We start from the raw sequence: 22,106 nt of genomic DNA, 5'->3' as shown, positions 1-22,106 counted from the left end.
CATTTGAATCCAGGCTTCTCTTGTCCAAGATTGGTTGCTAGATTACAATGATATTAAAATATATTTTAAAATAATAATATACAAAGTGTATTTTGACAGGACCTGGGTTTAGAAATGAGTGCTTTTGGGGAGGGGGGGGATGTTAGACATGTGCATGAACATGTATTGATGTGAATTTTAATAATATATTGATGTTTTGAGCCTCCTTTGATATAGCTTCTCCCACATTGGACACAAAGCAGGATGAGGAATGGTACTGGAGGAAAAAAGTTAACCTTCCCAAATACTTTCTTGAGAATAGGCTTCACTCCAAAGCAAACGTTTCTTGTAGCAAGAGAAAGTGGCAACATTTTATTATTATTTCCAAAAAATTTTCCCAGCTACTGGATTAAACAGAGGTCTCAAGAATGTACAAATACATTAAGAAGAATTAATATTCTGGCCATATATCTTTCCATCTTGAGCAAAATCAAAACATGGATGGCTGCAATCAGAGATCCTGCCACTTCTAAAGCTGTTCAGGTAACACTGCTAAGCTCCTCTTTGAAAACTTTCCTTCAGAGTTTTCTTTTCTTTTCTAAAATGGAGCAGTAGATCTCCTCAGTCATGGGTATGTAGTTCTTCTCTGAGTCATCCAGGAAGAAAAAGGGATCACTGATGGTGGCAGGATTGAATCCATCACTCACCAGCTGACTTTTGCACTGCTTGAAAGTTCCTGTGATCTCCAGCTTTTCCTGCAGGAAGTATAAAGCAGCAGTGAAAACAGAGACAGGAATTTGTCCTTCACTATTACCCTGCCTCATTAACAAAGCTAGTGAACTTTGTTTCCGTAAGTCTCCTAGTGTGAGACAAATGAAAGAAACTGTTCGATGGATCCCCACAAGTGTTATTTCCCCATGAGAAAATCCATCACACCGCCTTCTTACTGTGTAGTGAGGCATGAATGAGCAAGTGTTGGGGATCTAAGAACAGCTGTTTACACCTATCCAATTGCACAAATAACAGGTCACAGATATGAAGGACAGATTGTTTTTAAAAATTAGTACCGTATTTATCGGCGTATAACACGCACTTTTCCCCCCGAAAAATAGGGGGCAAATGATGTATGCGTGTTATACGCCGATATACGCCAGGCGATATACGCCAGGTGCACAGAAAAGGATCACGGAGCGCTTCGCCCCAAAAGCAGCTGCTTTTCTGTGCGCCTGGCGTTTAAAACATCCGGCTATATATCTAAACGCCAGGCGCACAGAAAAGGATCGCGGAGCGCTTCGCCCCAATAGCAGCCGTTTAGATAGATAGCCGGATGTTTTAAACGCCAGGCGCACAGAAAAGCAGCTGCTGTTGGGGCGAAGCGCTCCGCGATCCTTTTCTGTGCGCCTGGCGTTTAGATAGATAGCTGGATGTTTTAAACGCCAGGCGCACAGAAAAGGATCGCGGAGCGCTTCGCCCCAAAAGCAGCTGCTTTTCTGTGCGCCTGGCGTTTTAAACATCCGGCTATCTATCTAAACACCAGGCGCACAGAAAAGGATCACGGAGCGCTACTCAGCGGGGTGTGGGCGAGAGGAGGAGAGAATGGATGAGCCGTCTCTCCTCTCCCAGACACCCGACTAAAACACTTTCTTTCGCCCGCGGAAGAGCTCGGGCAGGCGAAAGGAAACGCTTTAGACAGCGGGGTGTGGGTGAGAGGAGGAGAGAATGGATGAGCCGTCTCTCCTCTCCCCGGACTCCCGACTAAAAGTTAATAAAAAAAAGGAAGGAGGGAAGGATGGAACTGGAAGGGAGGCAGGGAAGGAGGGAGGGAGAAAGGAAGGATAGGAGGATAGGGAAAGAGGAAAGAAGGCAGGCAGGCAGAAGGGAGGGAGGTGCAAGGAAGGAAGGAAGCATAGATAAGCAGGAGGGAAAGAAGGCAGGCAGGCAGGGGGAAAGAGGAAGGAGGGAACTGGAAGGGAGGCAGGAAGGAAGGGAAGGAGGAAGGGAGGGTGGAAGATAATAGCAGTGAAAGCAGCAGTGTTCATAGTTGCTTTTACTGTCCTTTTACATTATTTACCTTATAAGTGGTAATAATATTAATAAAAAAAAAGTTCTGAGCTACCCTTATTTTGCTTCAAAGTTCTTTATTTGAAATTTAAATTTTTTTCCTGAAATTTCCCTCTTAAAATGAAGGTGCGTGTTATACGCCTGTGCGTGTTATACGCCGATAAATACAGTATATGTCATATATTAAAGAGTAACTAGGACATTTTCTTGCTGAATTGCAGAAAGGGGATGAATGCTTTCTTGCTGTATTCAAGCTAGAGGCAGGTAACCTGAGCACAGAGATATGCTTATCTTCGACTGTACCAGGAATGCAAAATATGCAACTTTGTTTCTCCCAGTCTTTCTACTCTGCATTCAATGTTTTCTGCTTGCTGTTTGCTTTTACTGTGTTTACCCAGTTTTCCTCCTGCCTTCTTCAGTTCTCATTACGGGCTGCTGCCTTCCTTAATCTTCTCTGTCCCCTCTCCTGTATCTCCTCTGGCATCCCTTTGTGATATGTTCACATGTCCCCCTCCATCTCCCCCACTCCCCACAAGCATCATCACATTGTCTTTTTCAACCTTTACCCAAGGCTTTCCCCATTTTCAGCATTGCCTTGTCTTGCTGAAATCCATCTCAAGTGAATTTATATACACTTTTTATTTTCATTACTCCAGGGGTGGGTTGTTGCCAGCATTACTGCGGCATTTGCGCGTACGTTGCTCACTTCGCTCACGTGCGCGCCTGTTACGCATTGCTTGCACATGTGCAGTTGCTTGTAAATTGTTCCACGCATGCACAGAACATTATGAAATGACAAAAAACCATGGTGGCAACAGCATGGGTGACCATGGTTCAGGGGCATGACCAGCCGTCCCTAGCAGTTCACCAACCCAGTCATGATTGCCACTACCAGGTCACCGGTAGCAACCCACTTCTGCATTACTCCCATTTTTGTTCCTAGCTAGGTTTTTTTAAATAACAGTAGCACTTAGACTTATATACCGCTTCACAGTGCTTTACAGCCCTCTCTTAATAGTTTACAAAGTCAGCGTATTACCCCCAACAATTTGGGTCCTCATTTTACCCACCTCAGAAGGATGGAAGGCTGAGTCAACCTTCAGCCTGATGAAATTTGAACTGCCAAATTGCAGGCAGGTGGCAATCAGCAGAAGTAGCCTGCACTCTAACCACTGCAACTCATAAATAATCAATATACTTCTACTTTTTAAAAAAGTGAAAGCATTTTTAAAGCAAAGAAACTCCATGCAGATTCAATTGATAACTTTCATTGCTAGCAATTCTTACTATAATTTATTCCAGTTGTTTTTATTTTTTAAAATAAAATCAAACCTACATTTACTTCCCTTCCACTAATATTATGATTGGCATCAGCACTTCTATTATACTTTAAGATGCTGAGGTATGTGGTTTTGAGTTGTTTTTTCTAATGGTAAGCAACAGCAAAACTCAACTATTTCTCACCTGGATACGAATGAAGCGGGGTATGGCATAGCTAGGCAGATAATCCTTGGTATGTATGAACAGTTTCTTTCCATCAAAGGGGCACCCATCCTTCAGCCGTATGGCTGCCATCCCAATCTTTCCTTCATGCCCTGGAACAAACCAGAATGGGATAATTGACAATAAGGCTACATGCAAAGCAACTTTCATTCATTATGAAACCTCACCAAAATGGCCTGGTGACCCTCATTTTATCTTCTGTCCCCATGAAGCTGACAATATCTCATGCTCAGATCATTACTGATGCTATGATTTAGCCTTATCATGCTACTTCCCATATCACAAAATATCCATTTTTGTTACGTAACTAAAGAATAGTTGTATAAGGGGAAATGCTGCAGGTCTACTTGCAGTGCAAAGTAAATCTTCAAGATGGCATCAACTGAAAGAAAATATTCTCAATTCTATCTAACTTAGATTTTTCTAGCTATTGTGAAATAGCTGATTACAGGTAACAAATAATCCAATCAGTTTGTCAGTGCTAACCTTTCAGTATGATGACTGATTGTATCACATGCTTAAACTGTGAAAGACTTCTTGGCTTCATTTGCATTGTGACAAAGCTTGGTTAATTTTTTGTGGCTCACTCTAGTTTGCAAAGAAACCCATTTGAGTGAAACTGTGGAGGCCCTATCTTGGTACCTGGAGGATGTAAGGGTCTGATTGGGGAGGAAGAGGTACAGGTCAACTCTGCGTAATTTTCATTTTAAACACCTGCAAGTCGGACTCATTTATTATCTTTAATTCTTGATGGGGTGGCACCACTAATTTAAAGAGTACTCCATACATTTGACTTCTGTTCAATGAGCAGGTGACAACTATCACCAGAAGGGCTTTGTACACATCTCTCTTTAGTGCCAATTACATCTTTCTTGAATTGGAAGATACTTCTCACAGTATGAATAGCTTAGTCAGCTTGTGCGTGGACTATTGTAATACTGCTCTGCATGTGGCTACTCTTGGAAGACCACGTGGAAGCTATAATTGGTCCAAATGACACTCCTTGGCTCATAGGATCGGGAGGATGCCCCTCTTGCCAGATCTGGTGCAGTGAGTAAATGTAGTATGAGAGAAGGGGCTTCTCAAGTAACCTGGTCCCATTTCATGTAGTGCTTTATAAGTTATTAGCACACCTTGAGTAAACCCAGAAGCAAATGGGCAACTAATGTAGCTTGCAGATCAGAAGTATAACATGCATTGATCATGGAGTGCACATAACTTCCCATGCAGCTAAATTTTTCACCAACTGAACTTTTGAGATGCTTTTCAAGGACAGCCCCATGTAAATCATGTTACAATAATTCAAAACAAAGATGATCTTCTGAAGTTTCTGTATGACCAGAGGTGGTATTCAGCAGGTATTGACCAGTTCTGGAGAACTGATAGCGGAAACTTTGAGTAGTTCAGAGAACCATTAAATTCCACCTCTGACTGGCCCCGTCTATTCTCTGCCTCCCAAGTCCCAGCTGATTGGGAGGGATTGGGGATTTTGCAGTATCCTTCCCCTGGAGTGGGGTGGAAATGGAGATTTTACAATATCCATCCCCTGCCATGCCCACAAGCTATGCCCACCAAGCCACATGAAGCCCACCAAGCCACGGCCACAGAACCGGTAGTAAAAAAAATTCAATCCCATCACTGTGAATGACCACCTTCTCAACAACCTTCCCTAAAAAGGAAGAGTGGAGATTGGACAAAAATTGTCCAGTACAATTCAATCTAATGCCTTTTTGAGGAATGGTTGAACCATCTTCTCTTTAAAGCAAGAAGAGACAATATCTTATCTCAAGGGGGGGGGGGAATTACATCTAACACTCCACTATACATTCCATTGTGATGGACATGGATAGACATGGATCTAATATATGATCACAGTCATGAGGAAACTGTCAATTCCTGAGGTACAACAGGATCAAATTGCCCACACTACTGGGCAAGACTTTGCCCTAAACACTATGTAGTGTTTGCTTCAAGACTGGAAAGCAGCTTTCAGCTATTTTGTCTGACAAATTCCAGCATATTCCTCTTAATGATCTTGCAGGAAAATGTCTGACCCCCAATCTACCTAAAAGGGCTCAATTCACCCTAAATAAGAGTGCCAAATAGTTGTCAGACAATTCAATAATATCAGATTATTGCAAATATTAATATGTTCCAGATTCTAATGCCTTGACCACTTCTTGTTTCGATTACAATACTGCAGTGTGTTCTATATTGAGTTCTGAAGACCATTGGGTTGGGGTTCAAGGTTGCTTATGTTAAATGCCCTGCAATGCTAACTCCACTAGCTTCCAGTTTCCTTCAGGGTATAATTGTACTGGTACCACCTTTAAAGCTCTACTTGTCACAGGGCCTGGTTACTAAAGGATTGCCTCTCCCTGAGACTTCCTTGGAGGCACACTCCAGGTCCCTTCTTTTAAACATTGTCACCTTATGGGTCCTTAGAAGTGTCCCTTTTCTGTTGCAGTTCCAGCCCTATGGAACACCTGGAAGTCCAACAAGCTCCCTCCCTGTGGCTGAGAAGGCATACAAGTTGACAAATAAATTAATAGGGTTAGGATTAAGGTGAATTTATGATTAAAGATATTGCACAAGCCCTTTAAATGGGTAAATCCAGTAATCAGATTAAGAATCTTCTGCAAATCAGATTTCTAAATGTGCATTGGAAAGGGTGTGTAGAAGAGTGTATAGGTGTTTCAAACTCACCTGGCACTGGTACTCCATATACATTGACTTCCTCAATAATATCCAAAACTGCCAATGTCATCTCAACCTCAGTGGTGGCTACGTTCTCTCCTTTCCAGCTGCCAAAACAGGGGGGATTTATTTCTTTCACAGGTTGGTAGAATGTATTAATAATGTATTATTTAGCATTTGGATATTCCTGTAATGGCTTCACTCACAAGATTTCTTTCTGGGTTTATGATCAAGGAAAATATTACTTAACTCACTGAGGTAAAGTTAAGGGGATGAGCCTGCTAGCAAGCATATGGACAATTCCTAACAATAGACAAAGTTATTTACTATGGTCACTCAGCTGTAGTAAATAATGTTTGTGTGAATAAATGTCCATGGCTGAGAGAAGGTTAAAAGAAAATAACAGTGATAATTACTTTGTTAACCATGTTCATGGAACAAACCATTGATTGATTATAATATAAGCATGGATTAGGTCACCATCACATAAAAGCTACCAAAATATATTATACATTAAAAAAGAATATATGGAACTCATCAGTGGTAGGATTCAAATTTTTTTACTACTGGTTCTGTGGGCATGGCTTTGTGGGTGTGGTGTACTTTTGTGGCCATAGCTTTGTGGGCGTGGCAAGGGAAGGATACTGCAAAATCCCTATTCCTTCCCCACCCCACTAACCTGCTTTCCAGCTCTGTTCTCCTGTTCAGTAACAAAAAAGATCAGCTGGGAGGCAGCAGGGGTGGGTCCAGCCTATTTGTCGGTTCTCTGAACTACTCAGACTTTCTGCTACCTGTTCTCCAGAACCTGTCAGAACTGGCTGAATACCATCTCTGCAGCTCCGTGTTGAGTGGTCTCTGAGCTTGCTTGTTTCCTTGCAGACAATTATTACCAGACTCGGGACCATCATTAGTACCCTGTATGTGTTGGTGCCATAGATAGGGGGTTGTAGGTTTATAGTTCTGTTGTTATTTGGTATTCATTATGATTTATAGAGTATTTTTCAACCCTAGCAACTTTATGATATATGCAGGTTGTGGAATTCTGGGAGTTGGTTCACACATTCACACACTGTAAATACAGTGGTATAGCGTATTGTAGGATAGCAAAAAAAAAAAAATCCAATAATTTGGTTCTTAAAGTTCTTAGAGATGATTTCGTTTCTGCTTTGAGATTATTCTGCTTTGAGATTTGATTCATTTTGGATATTTCATGAATCAAATTCACTGAATCAAAATCCTAGATTAGTAATCTAAGGATTAGTCAGCATCTTTGAACTCCTCCTCCTTCTCCATCATCATTTCCCCACAGGTGCAGGATCCACAGTTTTGAGGGGATTAACCAAGTATTGATCAATCAATTCTCTCAATGCATTGAGAGAAAGTGATTGACCCAGAGTCACCCAGTCAGCTTTTATGACTAGGACAGGACTAGAAGCTCATAGACTTCTGGCTTCTAACTTGGTGTCTTAACCATTAGACCAAACTGGTTCTCTATCTTTGCACAGTACTGTCCTCAATCAAATAAATTACAAAATTTTAATTGCAATAAAAAGACATAAAGTAACAGTGAACACAAATGAATCATGCCCCATTCAGTATCTTACTCCATATAGGCAAAACTACAAATCCAATTTACTAACTGAATGAATAGTGAGACTCACCGGAAAGTATCTCCCACCCGATCATGAAAATAGATAAAACCTTCATGGTCTTCCCTCAAAAGATCTCCAGTATTAAAATAACTGTCTCCTTTCTTCAGGACATTACGGAGAATTTTCTTCTCTGTGTTTCCATAATCTCCTGCATAGCCGTCAAATGGGATTGTCTTACTTATTTTTACCACCATTAAACCTGTCTCTCCTATAACATGAAAAGAGAATCGAGTAGAATCAATAAATGATTGTCTCACAACAAAGAACCAATAGCACCATATTACTAAATACCATAGACCAGGGTCCCCAATTCCTAGCCTGCAGCCTGCTAATGGGCCATGAGCTGCTTGGAACTGGGCCATGGAAGCATTGGGTGATCATGCACATGCATCTCCACTTGCTTGAGCAATGGGAAAGCATGTGCATGTGCGCTCCATTTGTGTGAACAGTGGGTACATGTGCATGGAGCTGCATGTGTGTGTTATGGTCATCACACAGAACTATCCCCTCTTCCTCACCTGCCGGTCTGCAAAGCAGGAAAGGGTGGGAAACTCTGCCATATACCTGATGTTGCCTAGGATTTATGGCAGTTTTGAAGCCATTGATTGAAGCCATTCAATTGGTTCAAGTTTTGAATCAATTGAAGCCCAATTGATTGGGAGGCGCAGGTTTGAAAAGATTACACTAAAGGCCATATCTCTTTCTGAGGGGTGAATTCTTGACAATGCAAAGTCTGATTTATCTTAAATATGTCTAGCTTTCTTTTTGTCCATCTATTTCAAAACATACCTGTTGGCACTCTGATACAGAGCCCCTTCTCATCTCTCACAGGCTGATCTGCATCCACATCATATTGCACAAATTCATAGTTCAACATTTTCTGAAATTGAACAGACAGGTAGAAATATGAGCCCCAAACAGGCACTAATGACAGGTTTATATGGATTTAATGAGTAAAAGGAACTTCATGCTGGATAAAGAGGCCTAGCTAAGCCCTACAGAGCTAAAGCCTCTCCCTTTATCCTCTGAACAAATCTTGTGATGTAGTGGGGCAGAGAATCAGGTATTTTTGGATTAATGTTTACTCAGGTGTTTTGTAACAGGTAAGAGGAGATGCATCAGGCATCCCACCCTTGACTTTTGATGTAGTAGTGAAGGTGCTGGCCTAGAAACTGGGAGAATGTGAATTCTAGTTCCACCTTATGCACGAAAACTGACTGGGTAACCTTGGGCCAGTCTCTCTCTCTCAGACCAACCCACCACACAGGTTTGTTGTGGTGATGAAATTAGGATGTGGAAGGAATATTAGATATGTTTACCACCTTGAATTACCTATAAAGTAATAAAGGTGGGAGATAATAAATGATAGATAGACAGACAGACAGACAGACAGACAGACAGACAGACAGACAGACACCCACTGCTTACATCCAGCCAATTAAGACATCCTCAGGATTTTTTGCCTAGGAGGATTTTTGAGCTAGAAGATTCTTCAGAAGCTACCCTAACATTTTCCTACTGTTGGTGCAGAAAAAAAGCAGTCATATATAGACCTCCCTGGAGAGCCTCTGTCTGAGATATACTTGGAGTAAAACATTAGAACTAGCATCATTATCTCAATAGCTGACCAATCCATGTGCTCTGAAAAATTCCACTTCTGAGAGGCCTAATGTAGAATTTTTTTATTTAAAAAAAAAAAGATCTCCAAAACAAGAAAACCTAATTCATTCCAATGATAGTCATGTGGCCTTTGGAGAATAATGATACAAAAAGTTGAGGGAAGAAGAGAATTTGGCCTCAGACAGTTCCACAAACTCAGAGAGAAGATTGAAAGTTCTGGGTTTGGGGGCTGTATGTCTTTTTCTTAAAATACTCCAATTACATTTCAAATAGTTCTAAATATGTAATTTATGACCCTATATTTCTATGTATATACAGGCTAGAGGTAGCTAGAAGTGGCCCAGATATTTTCTTTATCTATTTACAGATCTAAGAACTTCTCATTACCTTAAGAAAGAAATTGGACTTTCCCACTGCTCCAACTTTTCCTGCATAATTAAGGAATCCACAAGATCCTTCAGTAGCTCCATAAATTTCACAGATTTTGATGGGTCCAAATCTATTCAGGAACTCCTTCCAAACCTCTGCTCGCATTCCATTGCCAATGGCTAGTCTTACCCTATGGTCACGGTCATTATCTTTCTGTAAGGTGAGACATCAAGGAAATTAGAGTTCTCCAAAAGAAATATTGTACTAGCAGTGGCCTTGCCAACTGATCAGGCAGTGAGCCAATTTTTTAAGAGATTGCTTGAAGAACATCCTACAAGATGGTGGGAAGGCGTCACAGTCCATAAAGAATGTTTACAATTAGTCTATAACATCTATGAGGAGACTTTATCTATTTCAGACTACAGTTGCATAACAATGATGCCTTTAGTTTAAACAGATAGAAATCCATGACACCGGTAGATAAATAAAACAGGTTTGGTTTTCAAATTCTGGTTAATACCTTAGTATTAACTTGAATAGCATCTCTGAGCAAGTAACAGGAACTACAGCCTAGCAAAAATATTAGGAACTACCATATTCTAGCATTTATAACCAAATAACTATTCTTAGGAAACATGTTATTTTCTGTTGTTGTAACAATGACTATTCCATCCCTGCTCCTCAACAGATAAATTGTTGTCATCTACTAAGCTCCCCACAAATATTTCTGCTTTTGAAAATTCCCTGTAATCCTTTTCTGGAGGAGAATTCTCCAGATCAATAAAATATTAATTCAGCTTGGAACTGGCCAGTTTCAAATCAAACTTGTCATACAAAAACAAAGCTAAGCAACCCTAAACCTGCTAGTAATTTTTAAACTCCTAGGCATCTTTCTTAGAATACTTTTCTTTGTTTTACCTCCATATATGCAGTGGTGGGTTCTGGCTCCCATTCCAACCGGTACGGTTGGAACGGGCCCGGCGGCATCCACATGGATGCAAGCAGTGCACGCATGCACCTTAGCACCTCCGTGAGCCTCCGCGATGTTCCAGCTGCTCTGCGGAGCATCACGCAGGCTCTGCATGCGTCATCCGCATGCGAGGAAGTGCGGAAGCCTTAAAAGACAAGTAAGGAGCTCGGGAAGGCAGATGGGCTCTCCGGAGCACCGTACCAGAACAGTGTCCGGTGCTCCAGCAAGCTCCGGTATGCTTGTACCAGGGCGTACCGCCTGCAACCCACCACTGGAACAGTGCCATTGTACCATAGCATCAGTCTACTTGTATTAAACTATGTATTCCCATGTAAAGATACAGTACTATTCTTCTGTGAAAGATTAGTAATACTAACATTCTTTTTTTCCTTTTACCTCTATAATAGATAGATTTATATATACATATGTATTTGTGTATACATATCTGTTCTATGACCTGCTACTTGGCAAGTATAATTATCGATTTTTCATGAAATAGGAAATGGGGGAGGGGATTGGGTTACATGAAGGGAGAAGAAATGGATACAGGAGAAAGGAATATAGAAACAGGCTCAGCATTCATGACAAACTGGGCCTAGGTCTCTAAAATATGATACAAGCATAGTTCTCTTCTAGATTTATATCTATATTTCCTGGACACTGCTACATACAATTTGACAAGCAGTCCCTTATTATTCTTTGTAACATAGTTTTTTGAAGTATTAGTCCATTTTATCAATTACCTTTGGTGCATTACACAAGTAGCGCATCAATTCTCCTACATATTGGATTACAGTGACATGATAACGTCTGCAGTCATCCCAGTAATGAGAAACAGAGAACTTGGACCTCACAACACATGTAGCTCCTTACATAAACAGAGAGAGAAAGTTCTGGAAGTTACAACCCTGAGCTAAAACACTCCATCCTGTAACTTTTCAAGGGCATCTTCCTCAAGTTACTTAAAAAGGCCTAAAATGATTTGGGTCCAGGACATTTGAAGAGGACAAAGTCAAGATATAAATCAGATAAATAAATATATAAATGAAGACATCTTCTCTGCAAGTTTCCTGTTTCTGTGAATGTCATTCTTCTGCAATCAGATATCCAAATAGCTTGGGATGTTAGCAAGAAATAGGCCATTTAGGTTTATATATTTTTTACAATTTATATGGTTATGGTCAGCAAATATTTGATCCACATATCCACCGATCTATCCACCCACTATTCAATGATTTACAAGTTGTTTTCTGCTTCTTCATTTAGCTGTGTAGTGTTCACCACTTTAAGTGTTCCATAAGACTGATATTATGACCCATCCTAGAATTACCTATTAGGAATCATTTGCAACAAATATTTCAGTAAATAAATTAGCAAACTAAAAGGGATGCAATTCTCATGTCCTTCCCTTAGGGAGATTGTGAGTTCACCTTATCCATGAAAACAAGCTTGATGACTGTGTCAGTTACTCTCTGTTAGTCCAATCTATCTCACATTGTTGTTGTTGCTGTAGGGAAATATTGGCATGTTAGATATGTTCATCTTAGCTGATTTATAAAAATTATAAAGATAGGATATAAATAATTATAAATAAATAAATAAATGACATAACCGTAGAAAAGGAATACTGCTAAAATATTTATCAGTCCATGAAATTCATGTATACTTTGATGTGGCCTATGGTTCAAACAAGAAACAACAAAAACAACAACTACTACTACTACTATTACTATTACTACTACTACTACTACTACTACTACTACTACTACTACTCTTTCTCTGCCTCCTCCTCCTCTAACTCATACATTGTCATGCCATTTTATGCCTTACAAATATATATGTTTGCATTACAAAACTGCTCCAAGAGTGAGAAGTTTTCTTCTGAATCTGCAAAAGAGCTAGTTAAAGTATTCTTGGCACATGTAATTTTTATTGTAGTATTGTGTTAAATTTATATTTATCAACAAAGAAATAAAGGGAAACTAGTACAGATCTATTTCAAGCTATTTAGCTCTCATCAGTTTACCGTATCCTTCTGGGATTTGAACCCGGATGCTTGTGAGATTATATTTATGTGAGATTATATAGTTATTGTGAGATTATATTTATGTTATTTTTGTGTCAGAATACTGGAATTGTTCAGGTAGTCCTCAACTTGCAATTGAGCCAAAAATGTCTGATAAGCAAAATGTTGCCCCATTTTTTGATCTTTCTTGCCACAGTTATTAAGTGAAACTGCAGTTGTTAAATTAGCAACATGGTTGTTAAGTGAATCTGGCTTCCCTATTGACTTTGCTTGTGATGAGTTTGCAAAAGGTTGTCTATCATATGCCCCCAGGACATTGCAACTGTCACAAATATGAGTCAGTTGCCACAGATTTGAATTTTGATCATGTGCCATGGGGGTGCTACAATGTTCATGTGAAAAATGGTCATAAGTCACTTTTTTTCAGGGATTTTATAACTTTGAATGGTCACTAAATGAACTGTTGTAAGTTGAGGACTATCTATACATCATTACTGTATCAAGGTTGGTAAATAATTGACACAATAGTATAAACCTTCACGTCTTCCTGCTTGCCTCATCCTATTTTTCTTAACTCCTTCATGCAGAGTTATTATTAGCTTGCTGGGAAAATATCTGGGGCAGGTTGTGATGTTCTCTGTGGATGCTATTATACATAAGATATAAGCTGATATAAGAGCGCTGTGTCTCTTGATAATACTCTGAGGGTGAAGATCTCTATGTGTATTCCAGGCTCCCTGGTCTTTTGTGCCTACCCATGTTTATGGTTGCCATAAGCCCAAGGAATCCAGCTGAATGGTACAGAGGAAGTGGAGAATAAACAACATCCTTGTTATGGACACCGGACAGGTAAAACAGATGGGACCCTACTATTGCTTTCTTCTGGGAAATGATAGCAGCTTTGGGGAGTCCTGGAGGAAAGTGAAAAGTGAGAAAAAAATAAAGGATGCAATGAATTTGGAGAAAAGGCAAGAAATGATAATTTACAATCGGTTTCATGACTGTATGCTTGATTCCATGCCAGACATAGGAATTATATGACTTTGATATTTCAAAAGCACTCGCTAGCCCAAAAAAAAGCACAGATCAATGAACTAAAGCTTTACAGCATGCCAATATCCATTCAACAGCATCATCAGATGACATGATGATGATGATGATGATGATGATGATGATGATGATATAAAGTGGTCAGGTGGACATGATGATGATGTCAGGTGAGCAGGAAACTTTGCAGACACAAAAGAAAATGACCTCTTACCTAACCTTGTTACTTATTACCTAACCCTGAACTAGGCTATGCATATCATAAAAACTATGCAATCATACAAGAAGAAGTCAATAGAGAGTCTTTCCAGCCAACAGCATATGTTAGCCTTCTAGGTCCCCCAGCAACCACTCCACCTTTTATGCTCCTCACCTGTGGTCCCAGAGGTGAAAATATATAGACATACAGATTTAGGTGTTACATTGGCTCTGAAGGAAAAGGGCACTGATTCAGCAGAACTTAATTTGATCCGTTTGAGTAGTGGCTCTACACCTTCAGTTGGGGAATCATCACTCAGATAGAAAACACATATCCCTTCATCATTTAAAGTAGGCAGGACATCTTCAATGGCATCTTTTAAATCTTGAAAAAGGAAAGAAAAAAATATTTGATTGAATTTACTGCTTTATTTTTGGAAAAATATCTTTTTGAGCCTCTTCCATAAACACTAGAACAAAGGAAAAACATGGCAGAGTTTCTGCAAAGACAATGTAAAGAGTAGCACTCTAATTTTGCATTCTTAGAAACACTAAGCAAAAATGAATAATATAGTCCATTTGTCCTGATTATTTTATTATATGAAACTGGATGGACATATAATCTGTGTGCTAGGCCTAGCAAGCAAGCGAGAAAGCAAGAAAGAGGAATGGAAAAAGAAGCCAGTCTGGAATATTATTTTATTTAAAAGAAATAAAAAAGAATGTCTTTTGCATGCTTCTTTGTTGAAAAATATTTAATTCAGGTGTTAATAAATAATATAGAGTATATCAATATTCCATTTGCTGCAAGTCTTGAATACATTTATTTTTCTAACGTTGTGATATAGTTCTTTGGGCATTTTAATGGCTACATTCAATATATTATTATAGCCAAGCTGAACATATACACCATTGAGCCATGGCAAACTAATGTTCTATCAATTCAAAATCTGATAATAAAGTAAGATAGTTATCTTACAATACTTATAATATACAACTGTTTCCTTTAAATTAATCAGGAAAAATGTATGAAAAGAATATTGCTTTTGGAGCTATGTTTCACTGAGAACAGTGTATTTTCATATGTCATAGATAGATAGAAATATCAATTTTGGGGGAAGTGTAAAACTTGCTACGTAACTTTAACACCATGAAGATCATGTTGAAGATATAATACAAAGGAAAAAAAGGCAAGAATTGGAATAATAATGTTCTAGTCCAGCTAGCATAAAAATGGTTCCAAATCACTGAGAATAAAATACCATCATCAATAACAATGAGATTAAACAGGTTTTGTAAAATATTGTGTTGGTCCAAATAGCAGTGGGATTATACATGATAAAATAAAATCCATATACTTTAGAATCAGAGTAAAGTGCCAAGCAACAGACCAGTGATGATACCTTCTAATGATACAGCCTCGAAAAATTTGGCTGTAAAACATTATCCCCAAATCCCATTTCAGGTGGTTGTTCAGAAAAATGGTGCTGAATATTATTACTAGGAAGCCCAAGAAGGTCACTTATACTTAAATTATACTTCATTTGAAATCATAAAAGAAGAATGAGAACAAAGATAGGATGAAGTCACTGTAGGAATGGCACCATTTCATGCAGAAATATCCCATGTCATGTCTAATGTGAAAATCTCCAGGTCTCCTGTAAAATTATCATGGAAAGCCATTCAGAAAATGATTACTTTTCTTCTAGGATCAGAATGAGATAAATCTTTTATTTCTCAATCCAGATGCACTGGAAGACATAGCACAAATGCAGTAGAAGTAGAAATTTACTCCTTTGCTAAATAGGGCCAGTTGCTAATAAACCTTCACTTATCAAATTGCTTCCAACCACAATCACAATCTTCCTTGATTGTTCATAACTCCCAGGGAAAAAAATTTATGTATAAACTCATGTATATAATTTTATGAATTATTACCCTATACATAAGATTAATAAATGCTTTAAAACAATGTAAAATGACAAATTAGTGGACGATCTCTCTCTCTCTCTCTCTCTCACACACACACACACACACACACACAAAGATATCTCCCTTCCTCCCTCTTTCTCCCCCTCCTCCCCTCTCAGCATCAATGCTCATTTACACATCTATAGGGAGCCTGCAAGTAATATAAATCTGAATATTGTTGTATAGCTACACAGCTCTGGATTATCCAGATTTATCAAAGAGGCCCAGAATTAGGATATTCATTAAATAGCAATGCAAATTACCTCCTTACTTCAAAGTGTGGTAAAGACCCTAGACATTTGTCTCAAAGTACTGCCCCAAAGACACTTCTGTCATACTACATCTGAATACTAGTATCCAAAAGAGCACTACAATACTGGTCCACTCATTTATTTAAATTTAAATAGTTGCCTATTTCACTTATGAGACTCACAAAAACTATGGAAGTAAGATGCTACTCTACACAGGTCTTTGCAGTTCTTATGGATTTACCATCCTGATCTCAGAAGACAATTTATGTCATAGTACTAGGCAAGAGAAAAAGAAGAAAGAGGTTCAAACACATTTAAAGTTAGTGGAACTATTGAGAGATTATTAATAGAGAAATGTAAATATGACTTTTAATAAACCAAGAGGTGTACTCTGAGAGAATGCTTCCCTATTACATAAATTCATAGTATCAATCCATCCAGTACTGACAGAATACTGATATAAAAGAAATTATTTTGCATATGCCAAACTTACTTTACCAATGCAAAATCCAAAATTGTGGTAACACTTTGCCCACCCACCCCTGGGTTGAAAAAAATATATTTAGGTGCAATTCAAAAAGAAGAGTAAGGACCAGTAGTTATGACATATTACTATTTTCTATGGAAGTATTTCCTACATGATTCTCTCACCTGGAGTTGATAGAAGAACTTTAGCCTTGCAAGTTTTCAGCGCATGTATCAGAGATTTGAGTCGTATGTTATAATTGATACATGCCATGGTACAGCCAATCTTTGATAAGCCAATAAAAACTGAGAGATAGGCAGGGATGGTCTTGAAGAAAACAGCCATGGTATCCTCTTCTTTCAGCCCCACATAGTCCTTCAATACTCTGGCTATCTGATTGCTGTGTCTATCAATGTCTCGGTAGGAATAAACCTCATCTTCAAAGAGAATCAAGGGTTTGTCTGAATACTTCTTAACTCTGGCCAAAAATATTTCTAGGAGAGTGATAGGGGGAGTGTCATGCATGTATCTGTGGCATCGACATCCCACTAGTAGGTAGGCAATAATGATTTTCAGATCCAACCAAAAATAAGGGAAGAAAAATCTGCCCACCATGGGCAGAAGAATCAAAAGCCCAAGCACAGCTGTGTATAGATCCAGCATGGTAGGAATTTAGCCTTGGTACCTTGGAAGAAGTAGATCAGAATCCAATCTATTGCATGATCTATCCAAGCTCTGTTTTGTGGGAGGCAAAGAGAAGAGAAATCATGAATAATCAAAAAGATGTCATTCTCACATTCCACCCAGTTTCTCAAGGCTTAAATGAAGAAACCTTTGTTCCCCAACCAATAAAATTTGAATGACATGCTATAGCTCTGTAATCTCAGCATGGCATTTGTTCCTTACCTTCCTATTCTGTTGCTAAACTTCCTCATCTATAATCCAGGTGTTTGATTTTCAGCAACAGGCTGTATTTATACACATTGCTGCCTACCTTTTGTCCTTGCCCATAATTTATATCTCAAAGTCCGGAGGAAAAAAAGTTGTTGACACAGTTGATGCTGAATGAAAATTAGCAATCTGGAAGGTCACTGGTCTTTGCAGAACAAACATTTAAGACACAATTTAATCAAGAAAGTAGAGACTGATGCATTCTACAATACAAATAAAGGAAAGGTGTATGCATGAATAAGGCTTACTCAACTAGTTTGGCAAAGGATCTTGCAATCATCAGCTCCTCTTTTAAGCTGCTATTTATAGTGGGCCACTTTATACTACAGCAGTTCTCTGCAATCTAGTGGTGGCTAGCTATATGGGCTGCAACACTTATAATTCCCAATATCATTGACAGGAATTCTGAGAGTTGACCCAACACATTTGGAGGTTACAATATTGTGGAAAACTGTTTAATGATAAAGTAAGGCTCCTGAAAGATAGACGTGGGGAACCTATACTTCTCCAAATATTATTGGATTCTACCACCTATTAGTCGCTGCCAGCATGCTCAGTGGTTAGGGATCATTTCAGTCCTATATCATATATTAACCAAGAGCCAGTTTCGTATAGTGGTTAAAGCATCCAGGCAGAAACTAGGAAATTATTATATTCTAGTCCTGCCTTAGGCACAAAGCCAACTGAATGACTTTGGAACAGTTATTCTCTTCACCCTAAGAAGCAGGCAACAGCAAACCACCTCTGAAAAACTTTGCCATGAAAACTACACAGACTTGTCCGAGAAGTCTCTGACAATTGGACATGATTGAACATATATATTACATTATATTAACAACTAAAATATTTATCTGTATTATACTTTAAACCATAGGATTCAAATTTCTGTTTACACTATTGAATTTTAACAAATATTTTAAATTGCTTTGTTGAAAAAACCAATAGTTTCAAAAAAAATCACAAATCAACTGTGTAAAAAGGCTGCTTATTTTTAAGAGGGGGAGGGAGCGAGATTCCAAAGTTTTGTCCTGGAGTACAAAATGTTCAGATGGAGTTAATCATATAACTTAGATGAGGGAGTACGTTTTCAGATTTCAATCTGTTATGTACTGTATGTATATAGTTGGGTAAGTCTTGCTACAGTGAAACTAACCTTTAAGATAACCCTCACTGCTAGCTCCGTTTTGAAGGGTGGGGTGTAGGACTGTTCTCGTACCCCTCGCCATCCCTTTTTCGCCCCCAGGGTTCTGCTCCCAGCCATTCACCTCTCCCATTTCTCCTCCACTGAAAGGACCCTAGCTGTTCATGCCGGCCATTGGGACCCAGCCTCTTTAGTCCCAGACCCTTCGTCAGCTAGGGTCCTTTCAGCAGAGGAGAAATGGTAGAGGTGAATGTCTGCGGGGGGAACCCTGGGGGCAAAAAGGGGGGGCAGCGAGGGGTATGAGGAGAACAGTCTCATTCCATTTGAAGAGAAACTTTGAACATTCATATTTGGGCGGGGTTTTCCTTTATTTTGATTTTTTCAAGCATTATGATTGGTTAAGACCCTGTGGACCCAGAGTATTACAGGCATTTAATTTACAGGCATTTGCCTGCTGTTCCTCAGTTCAGGTTTTGAGACAATAAATGCTGTTACAGCTATGCTGGTCTGGTTCTTGCTTACTGAAGCCCACCACAATACAATCTGCACAGATTCCAACCAATGCTAAGGAAGAATAATGGAAATTGTGACTCAAAAACACCTGAAATACTTGTAAAAACTACCCAAGTTGATTGATTTCTATGAAGCACCAATTAGTTGCTGAGATCTCAGAGGAAACTGCACGTTAGCAATGTCCATTTAAAGTATTTTACTATAAGTTTTATTTCCTGTTTGCTTAGTTTTCTCAGCTCTATTTCCAAGTGCCAGAGAATGAATGTTGCAACTTTACATGCAAAAGAAGTGATATCAATCCCACAATTTTGATTTTCTGTCTAATTTGAGGGACTATCTGTACTCCTAGCTGACTAGTTGATAAGAATGATCAGTCAGTGTCCTTTAGATACTTTCAATTTAAAAATGTCATCTTCTGAGATCCACAGACTGAGTCTTCTAGAACCCACCATATAAAATAAAATGCCCTGTAAGATTCAGGTGGCTCTAACCCTAATAGCATGAGAATGTAGGAGCTCTGTGTACATAATTAGTGGGAATTCAGCCCAACAAATCATGAGACTTTCAAAATAGCTCAATTACAGCTATTGGAAATGCTAAAGCCCAGCAAACAAGTACATCTCAAAATGCTATGAATCAACATAAACCTTTTCCTTATCTATTATTGGCATGTACATAGGCCTCGAGGTGTGGCCTAATGGAGCCTGTTCATTAGGGTCATAATTCAAAACTTTGTAAAAAAAAAAGAAGTACAAAGTAACTTTTGTAGGTCTGTTTTGTAAAGGCGGGGGACATACTTATCAGTATTTAACTAGGGGAAACAATATGTATATATATTTTAATGCCTTCGTATATGTGTTTTCTTTTTTCTCCATTTTAACTTGGAGAATAAAATTGAAAAAAAAACCCACAATTTTAACCTCTATTATAAATACATATTTAGGGTGCATTCATACCTTCGAACAATCATTAAATGACCATTTATATCCTAGGGATACCTATATATTTAATGTTTTAGCCTGAAATACATAGCTTTCTCAAGCTAGTATCAGCCAAGTAGCAGTAGTTTGTATTGCCAGTTGCCAAATAAGGCTAGACTGTGGCCCTCAGCAACAACAGATTATAAAGAGGGACAGATTCCATTGCTAGTCCACAATTGCTAATATAATGGAGAAGGGAGATAAAATGAGTTTTGCAGCTTTAAAAGTTCATCAAAACGAATGGTATTATAAGATACCTCCTCCTTTATATTAAACAAAGTATACTGGAAGTGCAGATATTGGAGAGCTCAATCTGTCAAGATTTTGTCTATGAGTTTAAAACAATAAAGAATTTGGTTTAGAACAGGGGTGAAATTCAGCAGGTTCTGACAGGTTCTGGAGAACCAGTAGCGGAAATTTTGAGTAGTTCAGAGAACTGGCAAATACTACCTCTGGATGGCCCCAGAGTCGGGAGGGAATGAGGATTTTGCAGCATCCTTCCCCTGCCACACTCACCAAGCCACACAAACAGAACCAGTAGCAAAAAATTCTGAATTTTATCACTGGTTTTGTTAGATATTAACATATATCGTGGCAAGTCTCCTCTCTGGTCCGCCGCTATGGCGGGAAACAGGTATCGCTCTGATTGGTCGAGAGGCGTACCCGATTCCTATAAAAGGGGAACCCTCCGGCCACAGAGCAAGCTGGATCACTACTACTACTAATAAAGAGCTGTTAAGTCACTTCGTGTCCGCAGTCTGTTCTCTCGTTGCCCAGATCTAACATTGGCGACGAAGGTGGGATCGAGAGACAGATAGGACGAAGAACGCTACTTCAGAATCTCCAGATTCGATCCAGCCCAGGAATTCGGCAGAAATTCCGGCAGCCATCTCAGGACACCGCAGCGCGGCAAATTCAAACGAGAGAAGATGGCGATGCACACTCCCCCCGCTCCATTCGACCCAGCGAACGACGAATGGGAGGCATTCATGATTCGTTTCGAGTGTTTTCTCGAAGTGAACGAATACACGGGGATAACCGACGCCCGAAAGAAAAACATCTTCCTTGGCTACTGTGGAAAAGAAGTCTTCAACACGGGCAGAGACCTCACCGCGCCTACTCCGATACAAGCGGTATCATGGACGGCGTTGCAACAGACCCTACAGACTCATTACGCGCCAAAACCTTCCCGCCACATTTGCCGCCAGGAATTCAACACGCGGAACCAGAAGGCGGGAGAATCAATCAACCAATATGTTGCAGCCCTACGTAAGGCATCAACTAACTGCGAGTTCAGGGATCTGGACGAGCATATCCTGGCGCAATTTGTTTGTGGGATAAGGGACATTTCGCTACAAAAAAGGCTGTTGGCCAATCCAAATTTAACCCTACAAATAGCGCTAAACGAAGCAAGGGCATCTGAGTCAGCGGAAAGATCATCGGAAAGTATACAACGCGGATTCAACATAAGCCAGCCAGCACCCAGACAAACCAGAGTCCACTACGAGGACACCAACCCCGACTACGAGGATCCCGAGTTCGAGGACAGTCACCTGATGCGGAGCAGTCACATGAGGCCTGGGGGGAGACCCGGATTCTGTTTGCCGCCCTGCGCAAGCTGCGGAGGGAATCACCCCCCGGTCTACCTGTCGGTTCAGGAACGTTGTTTGTTCACTCTGCAACAAACTTGGGCACATCGCACGAGTGTGCC

General features: G+C 39.6%; 1 protein-coding gene across 1 annotated transcript; it reads right to left on the bottom strand.

Moving 5' to 3' along the window:
* Positions 1-321: 321 nt before the first annotated feature.
* On the bottom strand, positions 322-17,799 carry LOC309400937 (long-chain fatty acid transport protein 2-like). Its single transcript, XM_081969711.1, has 11 exons — positions 17,717-17,799; positions 16,996-17,545; positions 14,298-14,507; positions 13,633-13,788; positions 11,595-11,719; positions 9,900-10,094; positions 8,682-8,772; positions 7,902-8,100; positions 6,250-6,347; positions 3,505-3,635; positions 322-734 (listed from the first exon to the last, which is right to left on the bottom strand). The coding sequence occupies exons 2-11, from the start codon at positions 17,471-17,473 to the stop codon at positions 558-560; spliced, it is 1,860 nt and encodes a 619-aa protein (XP_081825837.1). The 5' UTR covers positions 17,474-17,545; positions 17,717-17,799; the 3' UTR covers positions 322-557.
* Positions 17,800-22,106: the final 4,307 nt, after the last annotated feature.

Source organism: Natrix helvetica (assembly GCF_964273705.1).
Source record: "Natrix helvetica genome assembly, chromosome: Z".
NCBI classification, from domain to species: domain Eukaryota; kingdom Metazoa; phylum Chordata; class Lepidosauria; order Squamata; family Natricidae; genus Natrix; species Natrix helvetica.
This window is presented reverse-complemented; position numbering and strand designations above follow the sequence as displayed.